This window comes from Dermacentor albipictus, chromosome 6, assembly GCF_038994185.2.
Source record: "Dermacentor albipictus isolate Rhodes 1998 colony chromosome 6, USDA_Dalb.pri_finalv2, whole genome shotgun sequence".
Taxonomy (NCBI): Eukaryota; Metazoa; Arthropoda; class Arachnida; order Ixodida; family Ixodidae; genus Dermacentor; species Dermacentor albipictus.
Window position 1 is genome coordinate 86,675,076 of NC_091826.1, and position 16,166 is coordinate 86,691,241.

The following is a 16,166-nucleotide window of genomic DNA, read 5'->3' on the forward strand; positions in this document are numbered from 1 at the left end:
TAACGGAGCATGTTCGATTGAATGGCGGCAACTCGTCAAAAAAACAAGCAATTCTCCGTAAACAAATAGGGAGTGTTTGCCACCATAACGTGCTCAGATCGAGAAATACGTTCGTGCGGTGCTGTGAGGCAAGCATTAATTGTTGTATCAGATGTGATACAGCATGCTGTTGTGGATTGCTTTGTGGTGGAAAGTGGAGATTGGTTTTCTCGCAGAACGAGACATTTAGTGGCATGAAATAAAGTTTGTGTGTGCTATACTTCTTTTTACACCATTATTGGTGTAGAATAGGTATGAAACAGTAAATTTTAGCAGCGTTTACGATGAGACTTGCCACGTTCCAAGACGTTATGACAGCAGCAGTAAAAAATAATCCTCTAAAAAAGGGGAATGTTTTCTTTGTAATTCCACGAAATTTGCAATTACTATGCAAATTAAAAATACCACGAAGCCAATGTCTGTCAATAAGCCAAGCTTACGTAGATTGAAGCTATCCCTTTGTAAAACAAGGATGACATCATCACATTTTAATGAAATCTGAGTAGCTTGACCTGCGAAAAATGCTGCCCATTTCTTGGTCATGCGTAAACACTTTTCAATGGCGCTTCGATTTTTTTTTCTACTTCTCTGGAATTGAAACGTATGTTTCGACTTGTCCGCAAAATATTCCCTTCACTGCAATGCTTCATCCTAGTGATGCACGATCATTCTGGTTCGTCAAACCGCAAACAAGCATTTCCTTAGAAAGGTGAGATTACTTTATCCATATGTGGAATAAACAAAGGCTTGTCTAGTAGTTTCACAAGAAAATAAATATTGATGTATTAGAGGTTACTGTTGCAGTGAGGTGAAGATGTTTGAGCGAGTAAATTTCAACGTCAATGACATCGGGCATTCAAAGCAGAAGTGGACAAGGTACCAGCAAAAGACAACATTGACCAATCTTCAAGTCTCTGGGCGTCACATGTCGTGTTTTTGAAATAGAAAGACGGTACGTGGAGATCCTGCGTTGACTAACACCACCTCAATCGCATCACAAAGAAGGACGTCTACCCACTACCTCGTGTAGACAATGCTATTGATTTATCTCCATAGTGCCGTGTGCTTTTCGCCCATTGACCTTCGTTCCGGGTATTGGGAAAGCGCTTTGTGTGGTCTCGATGGGGAAACATAGCCTTTAAAGCGCCTGATGAACTTTAGCAATTTAAGGCTTAAGGTGTCGATTGAAGCCTTTTTGCCTTGTGTAACTCTCTGGCGACTCTTGAGTGCATGATGGACCCTTCAATGGTTTAAGTGGGCAACATTGGGCGCATACCTTCAGCGCCTCACGGCCGTTCTTGGTGTTTCTCGCAACTCTGGCGTGCAACTCAACTGGGAGTAAATGCCGTGAGATAACTGTGCCTGGACATCTCGCCGATGTTTTTTTGAATACGACTTCATTAGGGGAAAATTCGCGCCGTCAGATATTTCCTGTGCCGCAGTCAGCAAAAGTTGTCCACCGCTTCGTGTGAAACTTCCTCTTACTTTCACTACATTGTGAAACACTTCGCCTCCATAGACCCCTCGCAGAGGCCTGGTACAAACTTCTTCAAAAGAGTGCGACTTTATCATGGGCCTTCTTCCCAGCCACGACCCTATTCACCCCTCCACCTATCCACGGGCAGTTCAATCCATCGAGTCGGTGCTGCTTTGGAGCCACTCCGGCGTGTTCATTTCATCTCCGCGTCATTTTGTTCCCCCAGCCGCCTTTTGTCGCCTTCGAAGTAAAACTACTACTCTGAGCGCTAATGTCTGGCTTCAGTCGGAGTGGTTATGAAATAGAAATCTACATTTACCACAGGTTATTTTATATCGTCACCAACCATCACGCTCTCGCCCGGCTTTTGACTTTTTCGAGACTGCAGTGGAAGGCTTGGACGACGGGCTTACCGCCTGCGGGAGTATTCCTATTCGTTGGTCTACAGGTATGGGCGGGTGCGCACCGACATCGACTGCTTGTCCCGTTACACAGCAGACACGTCGGACATCAGAGACACGGAGGTAATATCCGCCTGCGTTTTTTTTTCATCTCCAAACTTCTGCAGGTAGCCAATGTGCAACGCCGGTACGCCACCTTTGGGACCTTCATTGAGGGCATCTAGACTACGTCTACTGACCCGTCATTACAGCGGCTCGTCCTCCAGGGCGGTGTATCGTACCGACGTAATCTTTACTTAGGCGGTCCTTCCCTTGTCTGGTCCTGTCGTTTGTGTTCTTCTTCTTGAGTCCTGGTCTTCTGCGCCTTGCCTTTACTAATTCCAGCATGAACCAACTAGCCCAAGCGAAAGCTTTACTTTCTGTCGGCGCTCGACACATATCATTCAGCCGCTGTCTATAGCTTGTTTATCTTTCGTCTTTTTGACTATTTCCGCATGTAAAATTTTCGACTTAATGCGATTTCATCTCGAATGAATTTTGCTTGCACTGCGCATTGATTTGGAATGGGCAAGTTTGCATGTTTACTGCGATTTGCCCGAATCTCGGTCAAGTTATTTTAAGGCTAAAGCCTTATATGCCCCATGAAGCGAAACATCCGCCGAGCTTCCGGCGTTTAACATCCGATGGCAAGAAAAACCGCGTGACCAAGTGATGCTGCCACGTTCTGGGCGCTGTACCTGCTGCGGCTTGCAGTGCGAAATCCTACGGTGAATTGCGTCGGACGCACGCCGAGGTGGCCCACACCCAAAATTGAATTAAGGTGGATTAAAGCGGAATAAGGTGATGAAAGTTAATGTGGGTTGAGGTGAATTAAAGTTAAGATGGGTTAAGGTGAATTAAAGTTAAGATGGTATAAAGTGGATTAAGGTGGATTGAAGTGGACTAAGGTGAATTAAGTTGGAGTAAAGAGAATTAAGGTGGATAACGTTGGATTAATGTTGGCAGCAGGTTAGAGCAAGATGGATTAAGGTAGCTTCAATATAAGGTGATAACTTAGAAATGCATTATGCTTTCGCATTCAAATCGGGTAAGGATAGCTAAGCGACTTAATTTTTGTTACAAAACCTAACAGGAATGATCCTAACTGTAGTCAAGATGATTTTTTGTTCTTTAAATGTTAAACTTTAAAGATCTCTTTAGCCTACTTGAAATTATGTTTTAGGGTGCAATAAAAGCTGTTTATAACTCTCCTAAACCTGTGTCTAGGGGAAAGATAGCGCAAGAAAGAGAGCCCACTTTTCCCGATTGCAGGTGGCACAGAAATATAACGAGATAAGACTTTGGGAATCTGACACTGAAACTCTACTCAGAAACTGGGGAGAATAAACGCTACAACATGCCTAAATTTCATCCCCTTGACTTAAGGTGGATCTCTGAGGTGCGTCTGTTTAAGGCACTTGCATCTCTCCATTGGCGACGAGGATCGCGAAAGGCAAGTGGCATAAAAGATGTGTGATTTTTGCTGGAATGCATGCACGTCCAATAAATGCAAAACACGGTGTAGGACAATACTTACGTTTCTTTTTCTATATGCTGGCATTCAGATAGCCTTTAAGATCAGCGCACACGTGCACTACTAATTGCGTGCATTATCATGAAAACTATAGATGGCGCTTGCCTGCCGTACATTGTTTGCCTTTGCTTAGTGTCTCACTGAGATTGACGCCACTGAGCAGTTTTTAAAGGTTGCCCGCACAATCGACACTATACTGCAGGTAATATTCCCACGTACGCACCTTCCCTCGCGGACAGAATCACGGAAGCTCGCGGCCTTATAAAAGCTGGTTCATTCTTCGGCTGTTAAGATAACGCGATGTATCGAACAAGTCTTTCGCTTTTCTCAGCACTTTTACCCCGAGAATGGCACGCAAGACGCTACATCAGTAATGGCTTCAGTAGTATATCCCGGTGCAAATAATCTCGAGAAAGGCTTTTCGGCTTCATTTTGGCTTCATCTCACTTTTTTTATTTCGTACTGTCTTCCAAGGAAGGCCCCGGCACCGGCAACAGCCTGGCCGCTGCTGCTTCCAGTGGTCTGCCTGTCGATGCAATCGCCCACAACGGCGGAGTGGTGGCCAACAAGGGGCGTGAACGCCGTTCTCAGGTACGTTTTCAACGCGTGTATAGTGTTTAGGGCGTTCCAACGAAAAGCATGTCTGATTTGAGCTATAACGAAAGTGTTTTCTGGAGCTTTCTGTTAACCGTCTTTCATTAATAAAGTCTGTACACAAAAAAAAAACAAAGAAAAGAAAACGGAGGCGACGACTGTCTCAGTAAAAAGAAAAAAGAACGGAGGCGTGATGGTAGCCGCAAAGGCGACATGAACTCGAAAGTGTGGCCGCTTGAGACAAATCTGCGGATAACCAGTGCAAGGAGGAAACGAGTATATGTACACCCGCACAAACGTATCATCGCCGCGATAGGCAGGGCTATGTGCGAAAGTGGCGGCTGTCGCTATAGGCAACCAGCTTTTCTCGTAGCCATATATATGCGCTCATGGCCTCGGAGACACGCGGACGTATACGTAGGCGCCGTTTTCGAAAAATTGGCTCGCGGTACCTTGAACGAGTTTACGAATTATCACCTAAATAGAGTAACGCACGCAGTAGTGGGGAAAACAACTGGTTGATTTGCCAATAAGCCAGCACGAACAACCGTCTCAGCACCATGCTGCCGCTTACATTTGCCATTTGCTGCGTCGAAATGTGTGGGCACTCTTTCGCAAGCAGCCCACTCACCTTGATCCTCGGTGGGCGTTTTTCATGTGCCGTGTATCGCTTCAGGTGCAAGTATAGCAGCTCACTGCGATCCGTGATACGTTTTAGAATTGGAGGCCCAAGACTCTGGGCCCTCAAGCCGAGTTGCGTCGGTTGCTCTTGGGTTTAGAGGAGCAGCACAGTTTGAGGATTGGGTCGAACAGCGTTGGGTTGAGCGCTCGGTGCGCCGCAGTGTGGACAACAGAAAGGACTCGAAAGCAAAAAAGAAAAAATAATAATATAACAAAAAACGACCAGAATGCACCTTTGAGCAAAAAGAGCGAACAATAAAACGTGAGAAACGTAATCACTGTGTTAGTACCGGTTAGTATTAATAATTAAGTGTGCAATTCTAAGCCAAGCGAAGCCACTCGAAACCAAGTGCTCATAGTTGGTGTTTTCTCGTGACGAACTGCGAAACTGCGAGTTCAACCGCGCGAAATGGCAAAAGTCAGTCGGAGTACAGCAAGTTTGCCCTGCGACCATCTGCTGTACGCCCTCGCTGTCCCCCGCGAGGGCGGCCCAAGACTGCTTGGCGCGGTAGTTGTCGATTTTTGGGTCTTGGGTTAACGCGAACAACCCAAGACTGGCTAGGGCTCGGCGCATGCGCACTTGCGGCCCGCAACTTTCTTGGGTGCCCAAGCCGCTTGGGCCCCCAATTCTAAAACTCTCTATACTAGCTGTGCACAGACGCACAGGGGAAGCAACCCCTGATCGTAAAGGCCGCATGTCTTAGTCCTGACCGATGGGCGACCGCCAATGCTGCCGTGTGTGTCTGATTCATTTACTGGACCGGCGTACGCCACTGTAAAATTATTTACACTCTTACAAGTGATAAGGGTGTAAATCGGTCATAAGGGTGTAAATGAGCCATAGGCCGATTTACGCCTACCCCGTTATTCCCTTGTAAGGGCGTAAATTTTACACTGTACCGCTTTGCGAGGCTGTCTACAGGCAGAACATGCATTTCTTTGATAGCGGCACACACTGATCTCTGCACGTCAAAATGTTCTCTATATTTAGAAGAACTAAATAAAGCACTACATTAACAAAGTGTCATATTTATCATTAACTTCCGCTTTGGTAAAACTAACATTAGGATGCGAAATGTTTTCGTAGTTCCATCTTTGTAGTTTGATCATTTATTTGCGCTATTTCCGCTAGTAGAGAGGATAGAATTGTGAAAGGCAGTGGGCCGCACAACAAGCGAAATAAACTTTTTTTAATTTAAAACCCTCTTTCGGATTACGTTGGAGAACGGAAACAAGTGTGTGCTAGAGTGCGACCGCCCATGTCCCGTGCATTGGGAGCAGGTCAGGGATCCCCTGGTTGTCAAAATTAACGCGGAATCGCCCAATACGGCGTGTCCTATAATGAAACCGTGGCTTTGGCACGTAAAACCTCATCATTCGTTCATTCACACGGCCACAAAATATGTCGGGATCTAATTGTCTTGAAACATTTTCAGCTCAGTAAAGAAAGCGGTATTCTCCTTTCGGGGAGAATAAATAATGTGCTTATTTCACAACCTGCAAGTGTTTATCTCTGCACGTATCTTGCACAATGTTTACTGAAATGAAAACACATGCGAACACACACCCCTAGGTTGTAATAATAGAGGTCGTTTTTAGAAATTTCTGGTAATTCTTCTTGCAAGATTTGTCTATATGCAACAGAGCATGGCCGCCTCACTTAAGAACTCCTCTGCGAAGAGTCACGCTACGAACGAGGCATCGTTGCAAGCCGTATAGCATAAAGAAAAAGACGCGGTACAGTGGCCAGGTAACCGAGTAGGTAAAAAGCGTGTGCAATACGAAACTATGTTGGATGCAGTCGCGCAATAAATATATCGTGTTTTCTTGTGCATTTCGCGAGTAAATGTCCGGTTGCTCGCTCGCATTACCCAACTGCTTGTGCAGGGACAATGGCCGGATGAACGCGTTGACGACGTGCGTCCTCTTGGAATTATTCCTCGAATTGTTTACCTACACCGAAAAAGTAAGTGTCCCAGCTGAGCCTCGTAAGCGCCACAGGATGGGGAAACAAGTATATTTCGGTGGTTTATGAAGGGCTCCTTGCGCATGACACATTTTAAAAGGGCAATGCAGAAAGTAAGGCTACGAGTTGGGCTTATTCCCTATGAAAGAATGTTACTCTTATCGTTTGAGGAGTAATGACAGTCAAAAAAGGCGCAAGAACTAAAGCGAGCAGCCTCGAAATTTCCAGAACATCTCGCCTTCGCATTATGAATTTTGACGGCCGTCTTGCTCCGGCCTTGTTCAAATAATACTAATAAGATGCTACAATAATAATATAATAATAATAATAATAATAATAATAATAATAATAATAATAATAATAATAATAATAAGACGCTACAAATACTAAAAAAAAGAGATGCACTTTGATGTGCACGACATCAGAGTGGCGTAGTGGCCCGTGTGTGTCGCGCGAAATTAAAATATGGATTTACGCTTATCATTTTCATTTTCTTTTAATCGGTGTAATGCAGCATATTAACGGATTTGGGGGGCCGAAAGAGTGTTTCCAGAGTAAACTGACCTAGCGTTATTTTTTTTTAGTGCCCCATTAATGTGTTGCACACAGTTTCTGTAACTCACTGCGCCGTGCGCACCCGCGCCACATCACATGACGTAGCTCGCAGTTATCAACTGCGAGATCTTTGGATGCAGTTAAAGATAACTCATCCCATTACGCATACTCTTGTTTGCTTGTTATAACATTTTCGGATATATCTGTCTTCGGCGTCAGGTAGACATGCCGCATGTAATGCAACGCTAAGCACGACGCCAACTAAAATCCTGCCACCTAAAACACACGTCACGATCACGACAAAGGACCAGCATGTCTTACTGTGTCAGTTTAGTTGTGCTACGCTTGCTCGGAATGTTAGCTTACAGGGAAACAGAGGCCGAATTCATTCAGCTTTTCATTTATACGAGAGCTGGCTACTGCCGGCCGGCAGCCTGTCCTGGTGATATGACCGACGTGTCTTTTTGTCGACTTTTGTTCGTACGAGCAGCTCTAACGCAAGCACTCAATGTTAACGATGCGTCCAGTTCAGTTTCGCCAAGTAAGAAAATGCGTGCGAAATGGCCAGCTGTGCCGCACTGTTTCTGTCGTCGGTGTCTGCGGTTATATAGTGTTTACCCAAATTACAGGGTGATAATGCGCGCTATGGACTTTTTTCTAGTCTTCCTATACGGAGCGTTATCGACCACCACTTATATCGCTTACCTCTTTCGAAAATTGATGCAAGTGGCCGGCCCACTGAAAATGCTGTTATTTCTTGCCCGTGAATTGTTTGTCCCGATCATGAAGATCGCTGAAACTTTGCAGAAACGGCATGGGCTGCCACATAAGGTTTCGGAGAAAACATCAGCGCCATGCGGCTTCGGAGAAAATTCATGTGGGGGCGCCAGCATATCTTGAAAGCGCGATTAGATAAAATGCCACCAGGTCGACGTACGATGTCATGGCACCAATTACGTGTTCCATTTCACTCTCGCCAAACACACATATCACAACCAAAGAGACCAAAGACACGTCGCCTGCCGAATCCGCAAACAGTACTGATGTCGACCGCGGCCATGAATCTCTAGCTATAGCGTTGACTCATAGGACACTTACGTTCGCTCTCAAGCAAGCTGATTTATGCTTTCTTGTCCCGTCCAAATTTATTATTTTATTCTGTGCAGTGTGTGGCAATTTGTGTTGCAACTTCATTATTATAGCCCTCCATAGTGCATCACAAGGAAGCTCTGAGGCAACTGGAAATAAAAATACACTTCAGATCCCACGCGCTGTGGAAACCAGTTTTTGTTGAACTTGCCCGAACTTGTCCCTTGTGACGTAGTAAGGTGACGTCACTAGCAATGTGTTCATACAATGACCTAATAGTGTTGTCCAAATGCTTGTGCAGGAACAGGTTCTGGCAGGCTGCATCCATCCTCTGCATCCTGCATCCTCTGAGGACTATTTCCGGTTCTTGGATTGGTTATCTACATGAAAAGGTGATTTTCTTAACGGAGTCTCCCCAACTCTATATATGGAGGCAGCTCGACACAACAGGTACAAATGTTAAAAAAAAGGTTTTCAAATAAACAAAATTTTTTATGAAGTAAACAAAAAAATGGGTGTTTATTACCGTAATGTGATGCTTTGATTCAAAAATACATCCGTGTGATTCGTTGAGGCAAGCATCAATTGCTGTATCAGATAGATACAGCATGCTGTTATGGGTTGTTTTGTGGAGGAGGCTATTCATTGGTTTGCTCGCAAAAGGATGAATTTGGTGGCAGAATATGTTTGTACGTGCTACACTCTTTTCCCTGCGACATTATTGATGTAGAATAGGTAATAAATAGTAAATATCAACAGCGCTTACGAAGAAGGTATAGCGCAGGACATGCCGCGTTCCAAGAGATAATGAAAGCATGCACTTAACAACAAACTATCCGAAAAGAAGGAAGATTAAATTCGCTTGCATCAAACTTCTAAATATGACGCAAAGTCATACTAACATAAAACCAATGTATATCAGTGATCCGGCATTTATTTACTAGCGAAACAAGGATGATACCATCAAATTTAATACCTGTGGCAGCTGGACCTGTGTAAAATACAGCCCATTTTTTTAAAGCAACATGTCTTAATGTTTCAGTGGTCTTTTGGTGTTTGTTTTGGCAAGTTTTGGGGAATTGATATGTTTCCTGCCCTTTGGCAAAACATACCTTCCCCTGTAATGTTCATGGGCTCATTAAGGTTCGTAATATCGCAACCAAGCATTTCGTTAGAAAGTAGAGGTTGCTTTATCCATGCCTGGCCGAAACTAAAGATCGCACATTTTCCAGGGAAAACAATGAAATGGCTAAAACAATGGCTAAAAGCTTAAAAGCTTACTGCGTCATTGTTAGCGCGCACGTGTACGTCTTTTAATTCATAGTTTCGCTTTATTTCTGCAAATCCTGACAATAGGAGGGCAAGCGCATCAGGAGCACCAGCGACAGCTACATGATCCCTATTTTCACAGTTCATTTTTTGAAAATTCCCACTATAAACACCGTGCACAGACTCAATGTATTTAAGTATGTACACATATCAAAGTAACAATTAATTCTAATAGTATGTATAGCCTATGCCTAAGAATTAATAGGTTGCTACATGTTCACCTAGCTTCAAATTGCTTTCCGTGCTTTTTGGCCCTGTAGTATGAATAATAATAATAATAATAATAATAATAATAATAATAATAATAATAATAATAATAATAATAGTTATTATTATTATTATTATTATTATTATTATTATTATTATTATTATTATTATTATTATTATTATTATTATTATTATTAGGGATGGTGACTTTTATGTGTGGTTTTATGTATTTTTGTGTGGTTTTAATGTATTGTGATCGAATTAGTATAAATCTATTAGGGCCAAACAATGAAATCTTCCTTACCGAAGCCTTCATTGCGGTGAGGTTACCTTATGTCACTCTGAAAGCTTCCTTACTGAGGGGCCCTCGGTGAAGGCTTCCTTGGTGCTTCCTCAGCATAGCTAACTTCATGCATCCTTACGCCGCTCCTGGCCCTGAACGAGCGCTTCACCTCACTTCTTAACCACGTGACGTTTGCTTGCGCATGCGCGCTGTCGCCCACCTGCGGAGAAGCGCGAGCACGGTAAGTCTACAGCCCCTCCATACACGTTTCCGCCGGCAAGGAAAGCGGCGGTGGCGCGTGGATGTAGGGGCTTTAGGTAAGTCTTGCTAGGCATGTTAGTTTCAGTCACGCGTGCGGCATGAAAGCGTTGCTAGGCGTTGCACGACACCGGCGTGCTAGCGTTGCTGGAGCACATCAAGTTTTGCACTGTAATGCGCTACTTTTTTTAACTTTAGTAAACAAAACTAGAAGAAAGCGTCCACGCTTCTGTATATTAGCTCTTCAATTTAAAGATTGTGCGACGATCAATTTTTAATATAATAATGGTGTTCGCGTAAAGACTATAAGAGATAATCTCGAACTCAGGCATGCGGCAACCGCTCCTTACGTGAGCACGGGTGAAGGGAGCTTTCAGAGTACGCTTGCTTCCTCCATCGGTCCTTCGCTGTAAGGAGGCCTCACGTAAGGTTAGGAAGCGCTCGAAGGAAAGGAACGTTTCATTGTTTGGGCCTTCTAGGCTTTCAAGAAAACTAAAAGTTGAAGAGAATGGCCTGTGTTGTGGACTTGGTTAACAGGCGACATCAAGAAGGAACAATGCAGCCGCTCTCTTATTTAAATATTCAGGTACCTTGCACAGTTCGTTGAGTCATAAGTGACTGCAATATCAACCGCTCTGCATGTGATTACAGCGATCACTGGTAGTAGTAGAACGGTATGAAGAGGCACAATATGTTAAAGGCGTTCGACTCAGAAATTAAGGTATGCGAGAATCACCACTGATATTCTTTTTAATTCGCTTCATTGTTTTTGTCGTCTTCGCACTCATCGTAGCCGCTCCGGCCCCTTTCGCGGCAGCTGCGTACATTAGTCGAATGCCCTATCTGCAAATTTATCTTTATACGTTCATTGTAAGATGCTTGAGTACACAGTCGCAAACTTTTTAATTCAGTAATTAAAGGACAAAGGTATGTTTTCTTCTTGGTAGCACGGTTTTGCGAAGGCATTTTCGGCAGTCACAATGTTTACAACGGCTGTTCATTCTTTTTCGAGCATCCTAGATAAAGCAGGACAGCTTTATTTACACACATTTGAGTGGAACTTTCGGCCTCGTTTCACATAATAAGCTAGTTCAGAAGAAATATAGGTCTTCCCCCGTTCCTAGTTAATTAGGTTAGAGCATATTAGAGCAGTGTTGTTAGCCCCTCGGTGGTTGATATTTTTCGGGTCCGTCAGTGAGCAGAAATTATCAGCAACGGCTGCAGTAACTCACGTCCCTCGTAATGCGGAGGCTACAAGAACTCAGCAAAGTGATGGGAACAGTGCACGTATTCATTGGAATCCCGCATACAACGTACAGAACAGCGCACGTTTCAATAACGAAACAGCTCAAGAAGAGCGTCCGGACCATAAGTCAAGCATTGAATGCCTCCAAAAGCAGTTGTGGTGGTTTCGTAAAAGCTTTGGACATCCACTTTAGCTGGGTCGGAATGGCGAGTCAATTTCTTTTTAACTCCCCACGCGTAGTTTGTTGTTATTGACAGTTTCGCGTCTAAGCCATTACCTGTTTCACCTGGCGTCCCTCAAGGAAGGTTTCAAGGAGCTTTATATTATTTTTAATTTTTTGTTAATAACATTGCCTGCGCAGTTGGACCACTCCAAGTTCAAGTCAGGCTGTTTGCGGTTGAATGCATTTTTTTGTCTGCAGTCACTATCGCCAATGATCTGTTACATTTTGTAAAGCCTTCCGTCTCTTGAACTCAATCAGCATGGCGAATACAAGTATCAAGGCATAACTATAACAACAAACCCAAGTTCGAACTCTCATATGTCTAGCATTTGTAGCTCAGCGTTTCGTAAACTTTCTTTTCCAATGCATAAACTAAAGCATGCTCCCGCAAAACTGAACATATAGGTTATTCATGCGTCATCAGACGTGAATACGCGTGCATCATTCGGGACCCTTACAAAAAGTGGAACACTGACGCACTCCAGAGGACACAGCGAAAGCTGTTCGTCTTAATCAAAATTTCCACAAACATTCTCCCACCCCACTAATGGCCGAACGCGGCGTCCCAACGGCCCGAGAAGGTGTAAAATTTAGACTAATGTTCCTCTTCTCGCTCGAAATAGCCAGCTTTCTCTTAACTTCGAAGTACTACGCCCAAGCCCTATAACTGCGAGATGAACGAGGCGTCATCACGACCCCTCTAATTCCATGCAGCGAGATCCACACAGCTAGAGTGCACAAAATCCTGAAGTTGTTCCACTCGGAAATATCCCTATCTTTTGTTCGTCTGATTTACTTTTTGTCGTTGTCTTCGCACTCATCACAGCCGTTGTGGCCGGGGCTGAGTAGGGTAAGTACCCGGGCACGAGTGTCCCACCTCCAAATTTCTAGTTTGATGTTAAGGAAGCTTTAGCTCCGCTCCTACTCCAACGCCGCCTATTCCAATACATGTAAACGCAGAGATGCTGTTCAGAGATTTCCCCTGGGACAATTTTAAGGGAATTTACGGATTGTATCAGCTTTTTAGTTTTCTCAGATTTATCGAAAAGTGCAAAACACCCGTGTGCTTAGATTTAGGTGCACGTTAAGGAAACCTAGGCGGCCCAAATTTCCGGAGTCCCCCACTGCGGCATGCGTCGTAATCAGATCGTGGTTTTGGCACGTAAAACACCATAATCTGGCACGTAGTTTAGATATCGCCTCCCTTGCGGATAACCCATTTGGCATTGCAATAAACCACGCTAAAAATGCGTCAGTGAAAGTTGTCGTTGTCACTGACAGATCTGGTTTTCTAACGCACATTATGAACCATTACGGCCTAGTGTTTTCAACATATTATCAAGCGTGTCACTGAAGTGAGACAAAAAAGTCACTAATATTGTTCCTATGACAGTGAAGTGGATTTCACCAACGTAGGTATATTGAAACACACCTGTATAAGCAAGCGCGAAGCAAATATTTACATAGACGTTTCCCGCTGGTGTAATGACCTTGCAGCTGAAGGAAAACAGTGAATTTACCAGCAGGGTATAGAGGGCTTGTAATGTATTTACTGTAACATAGGCGCGCGAATATTGCAAGCTTCGAATATGAATAGTCGGTGTGAGATATTCGAATTAGAAAATGAACTAAGCGGTATTTTCGAATATCAAAACTAACCAAATATTTTGGAACAACCGACTGTTCAAATCGGGTGCCTTTTCTCCACCTGCTGAACAAAGTATCGCAAATTTTATTTATCAGAAGTAAAACAGCGACACTATTTTCGAAGCAATGCAGAAACGAAATCGGTAATGCCAGCTTTGTTTTCGGTTCTGCGGGGGAAGTGTGGCGCCGGCCAACACTGCTTGGGTTGTGTGTTGTACGGATGCATTAATAACCTAGAATGCATGGACGTGGCAACTGCCGTCGCCATAGCAACATTTCTAATGCAACGAGCGCATAATGCAGAGGTTGTTGATTTCACCGTCAGCAAGTTGAGTTTTCCTCCATTTCCCATTGCCTTCGCATTTTTGCACTTCAATTGGAAATAACAAATAATATTTCCTATGATATCCTTTTCTTCATTATATGTTGGTTTCATATGGTTCTGAATAACAAATACGTGCGGGCATTCTTACAAAAACGGTGCCCTTATAAACCGGGCCCCTCGGCTCCCCTTCTTGTCGTCCAATGCATGATAATCGGCTATATTGTGCTTACGGCCAGCCAATTAGTCTTCCTTGCAGCCTGGTCATGCTGGAGCTTTATTTTTTACGTTACAACCTATGATGCTTCTTCTTGTAACAGGGGTTTTATTCTGCCTAAGGCACACAAACACCTCGTTAGCGATTTTTCTTTTTCCAAAACTTGATATTTTTTAAGCTATTTATTCTGCGTTTTGAAATGCCTGTAATTCTTAGAAAGCTTGTTTGCCACCAGGATTTAAAGGTATGAAGCGGCTGTTCGTGCAGTTATTTTCATTACTGTTGTGAACTTGCGTTTAAAACGATCTTAATTGCGCGTGATAGCTGATTGTCTATTGAGTACAAGTGTGTTCCTAATTAAATCGAAATAAATATCCCTGCTGTGAATATGTACGTGTGCGTTTTCTATTCGATATACCTACTATTCGTATTGGATTCGCATTCGAAAAGTCGATATTCGATCGCCAACTTCTAATATTTACATACTGGATTAAAACAGCTTAAATTTTCATTACCTTCACATGGGAAGGTTACAAGTAGAGCACGATTAAAATAACGCAAGCAACGTAGTTTTCCTAACATGAAAATGCATTTAGTCTGATATTCTCCCTAAATTTCTTGTGCTTATCGAAGTTTGTGGTAGCAGAACTAGATTATATGTAACGCGCTCGGCCGCATGTTGTAAACATGGCGATGGCAATCACCCAAGATTTGTAGAAGCGAAATACCACGTGTTCATCCTTGATCTACTTGAAAGCCGCCGTGAAGCACACGTGAAGCCCTTCAACTGCGAGATGAAGGAGGCGTCTTCACGGCCACTTTAAATACCACTTTCGCCTCATGTAAACTGCACTCTGGACAGTTGCTTGCAGTACTAACGGCAGCGGAACTGAGTGCTAATGTGAAAGCAAGTGTGTGGAGAGTGCACATTAAGCAAGGTAAAACATCATGAAGAAAAGTGGTTTCCTGTATCTACACACAGCAGACACAAGCTTCCATAATGGCTCATAGAACATTGATACTAACACGTTCGTTGAATATGCGGTATAATTTTACGAGAAAAACTGTCGAACACACGTTGTCTAACGTCCACTGCATATATATATATATATATATATATATATATATATATATATATATATATATATATATATATATATATATATATATATATATATATATATATATATATCGAATTGAATAATGTACCTAATTCCACACTACGACATACATGCAGCTAGAGAAATATCGCTATCTTTAATTCGCTTGATTTTCTTTTTGTCATTGTCTTCGCACTCATCACAGCCGTTGTGGCCGGGGCTGAGTAGGGTAAGTACCCGGGCACGAGTGTCTCACATCCAAATTTCTCATTTGATGTTAAGGAAGCTTTAGCACGGCTCCAACGTTAACGCCGCCTATTCCAATACATGTAAACGCAGAGGTGCTTTTCAGAGATTTCCCCTGGGACAATTTTAAGGGAACTTAGGGATTGTATAACTTTTCAGTTTTCTCAGATTTATTGAAGCGTGCATTATCGCCAATATGATAGTCGTGTGCTTCACTATATGGTTCAATATTTGCAGTAATATGAGGCTACAAAGAGAGAGAGAGAGATGGGTGCCGTAATGGCGGCCTTTGAGAGAAAACGGTAAATTCTAGTCACAGCTGGAAGCATAATTGAGATTTATGGATTTAGGTCTTTAGAAAAAATGCCAAAACTTGGCAGGTTAGAAGAAATATTAGAAGCACGAAGATTTACAAATCTGCCGCTTTGTAACTAGAACAAATATCGCAGTTCTGTGCCAAAGTGCTTTTCACCTTTTAGTGGTGTATTGGAGAGCCGTGTACCTTACACCGAATCGATCCGCTTTAGATTTACAATTATATTCAGTGTAGAGAATTACGATATCCTTTCTCACTGCAGAATTAAGAGTTGTAAACTTGATTGTTAAGTTTGCTTGAATTAACCCTTTATTGCACCTTGTTGCATTTGCGCAACATTGCGATGAGCGGCGTTAAAAACAGAAGCAAAGGCCGTTTGGAGCTGCCTGTACACGTT

General features: G+C 43.3%; 1 protein-coding gene across 32 annotated transcripts in view; it reads left to right on the forward strand.

The window, feature by feature from the left end:
- LOC139061270 (uncharacterized) overlaps nt 1-16,166 on the forward strand; it is a 66,980-nt gene that overhangs the window by 35,280 nt on the left and 15,534 nt on the right. For 14 of the 32 annotated variants that reach the window (XR_011515295.1, XR_011515305.1, XR_011515298.1 and 11 more), the window contains 5 exons: nt 3,965-4,081; nt 6,653-6,731; nt 8,677-8,767; nt 12,748-12,771; nt 15,413-15,436. Coding sequence is in view for 2 of the 32 variants with exons in the window: in XM_070540989.1 (XP_070397090.1) it covers nt 3,838-3,860; nt 3,965-4,081; nt 8,677-8,767 (231 nt within the window). In the remaining 30 variants the exon portion in view is untranslated. Of the gene's footprint in view, nt 1-3,699; nt 3,861-3,964; nt 4,082-6,652; nt 6,732-8,676; nt 8,768-12,747; nt 12,772-15,412; nt 15,437-16,166 lie in introns of those variants that run through there. The other 18 variants (XR_011515304.1, XR_011515301.1, XR_011515307.1 and 15 more) reach the window with 7 other exon arrangements.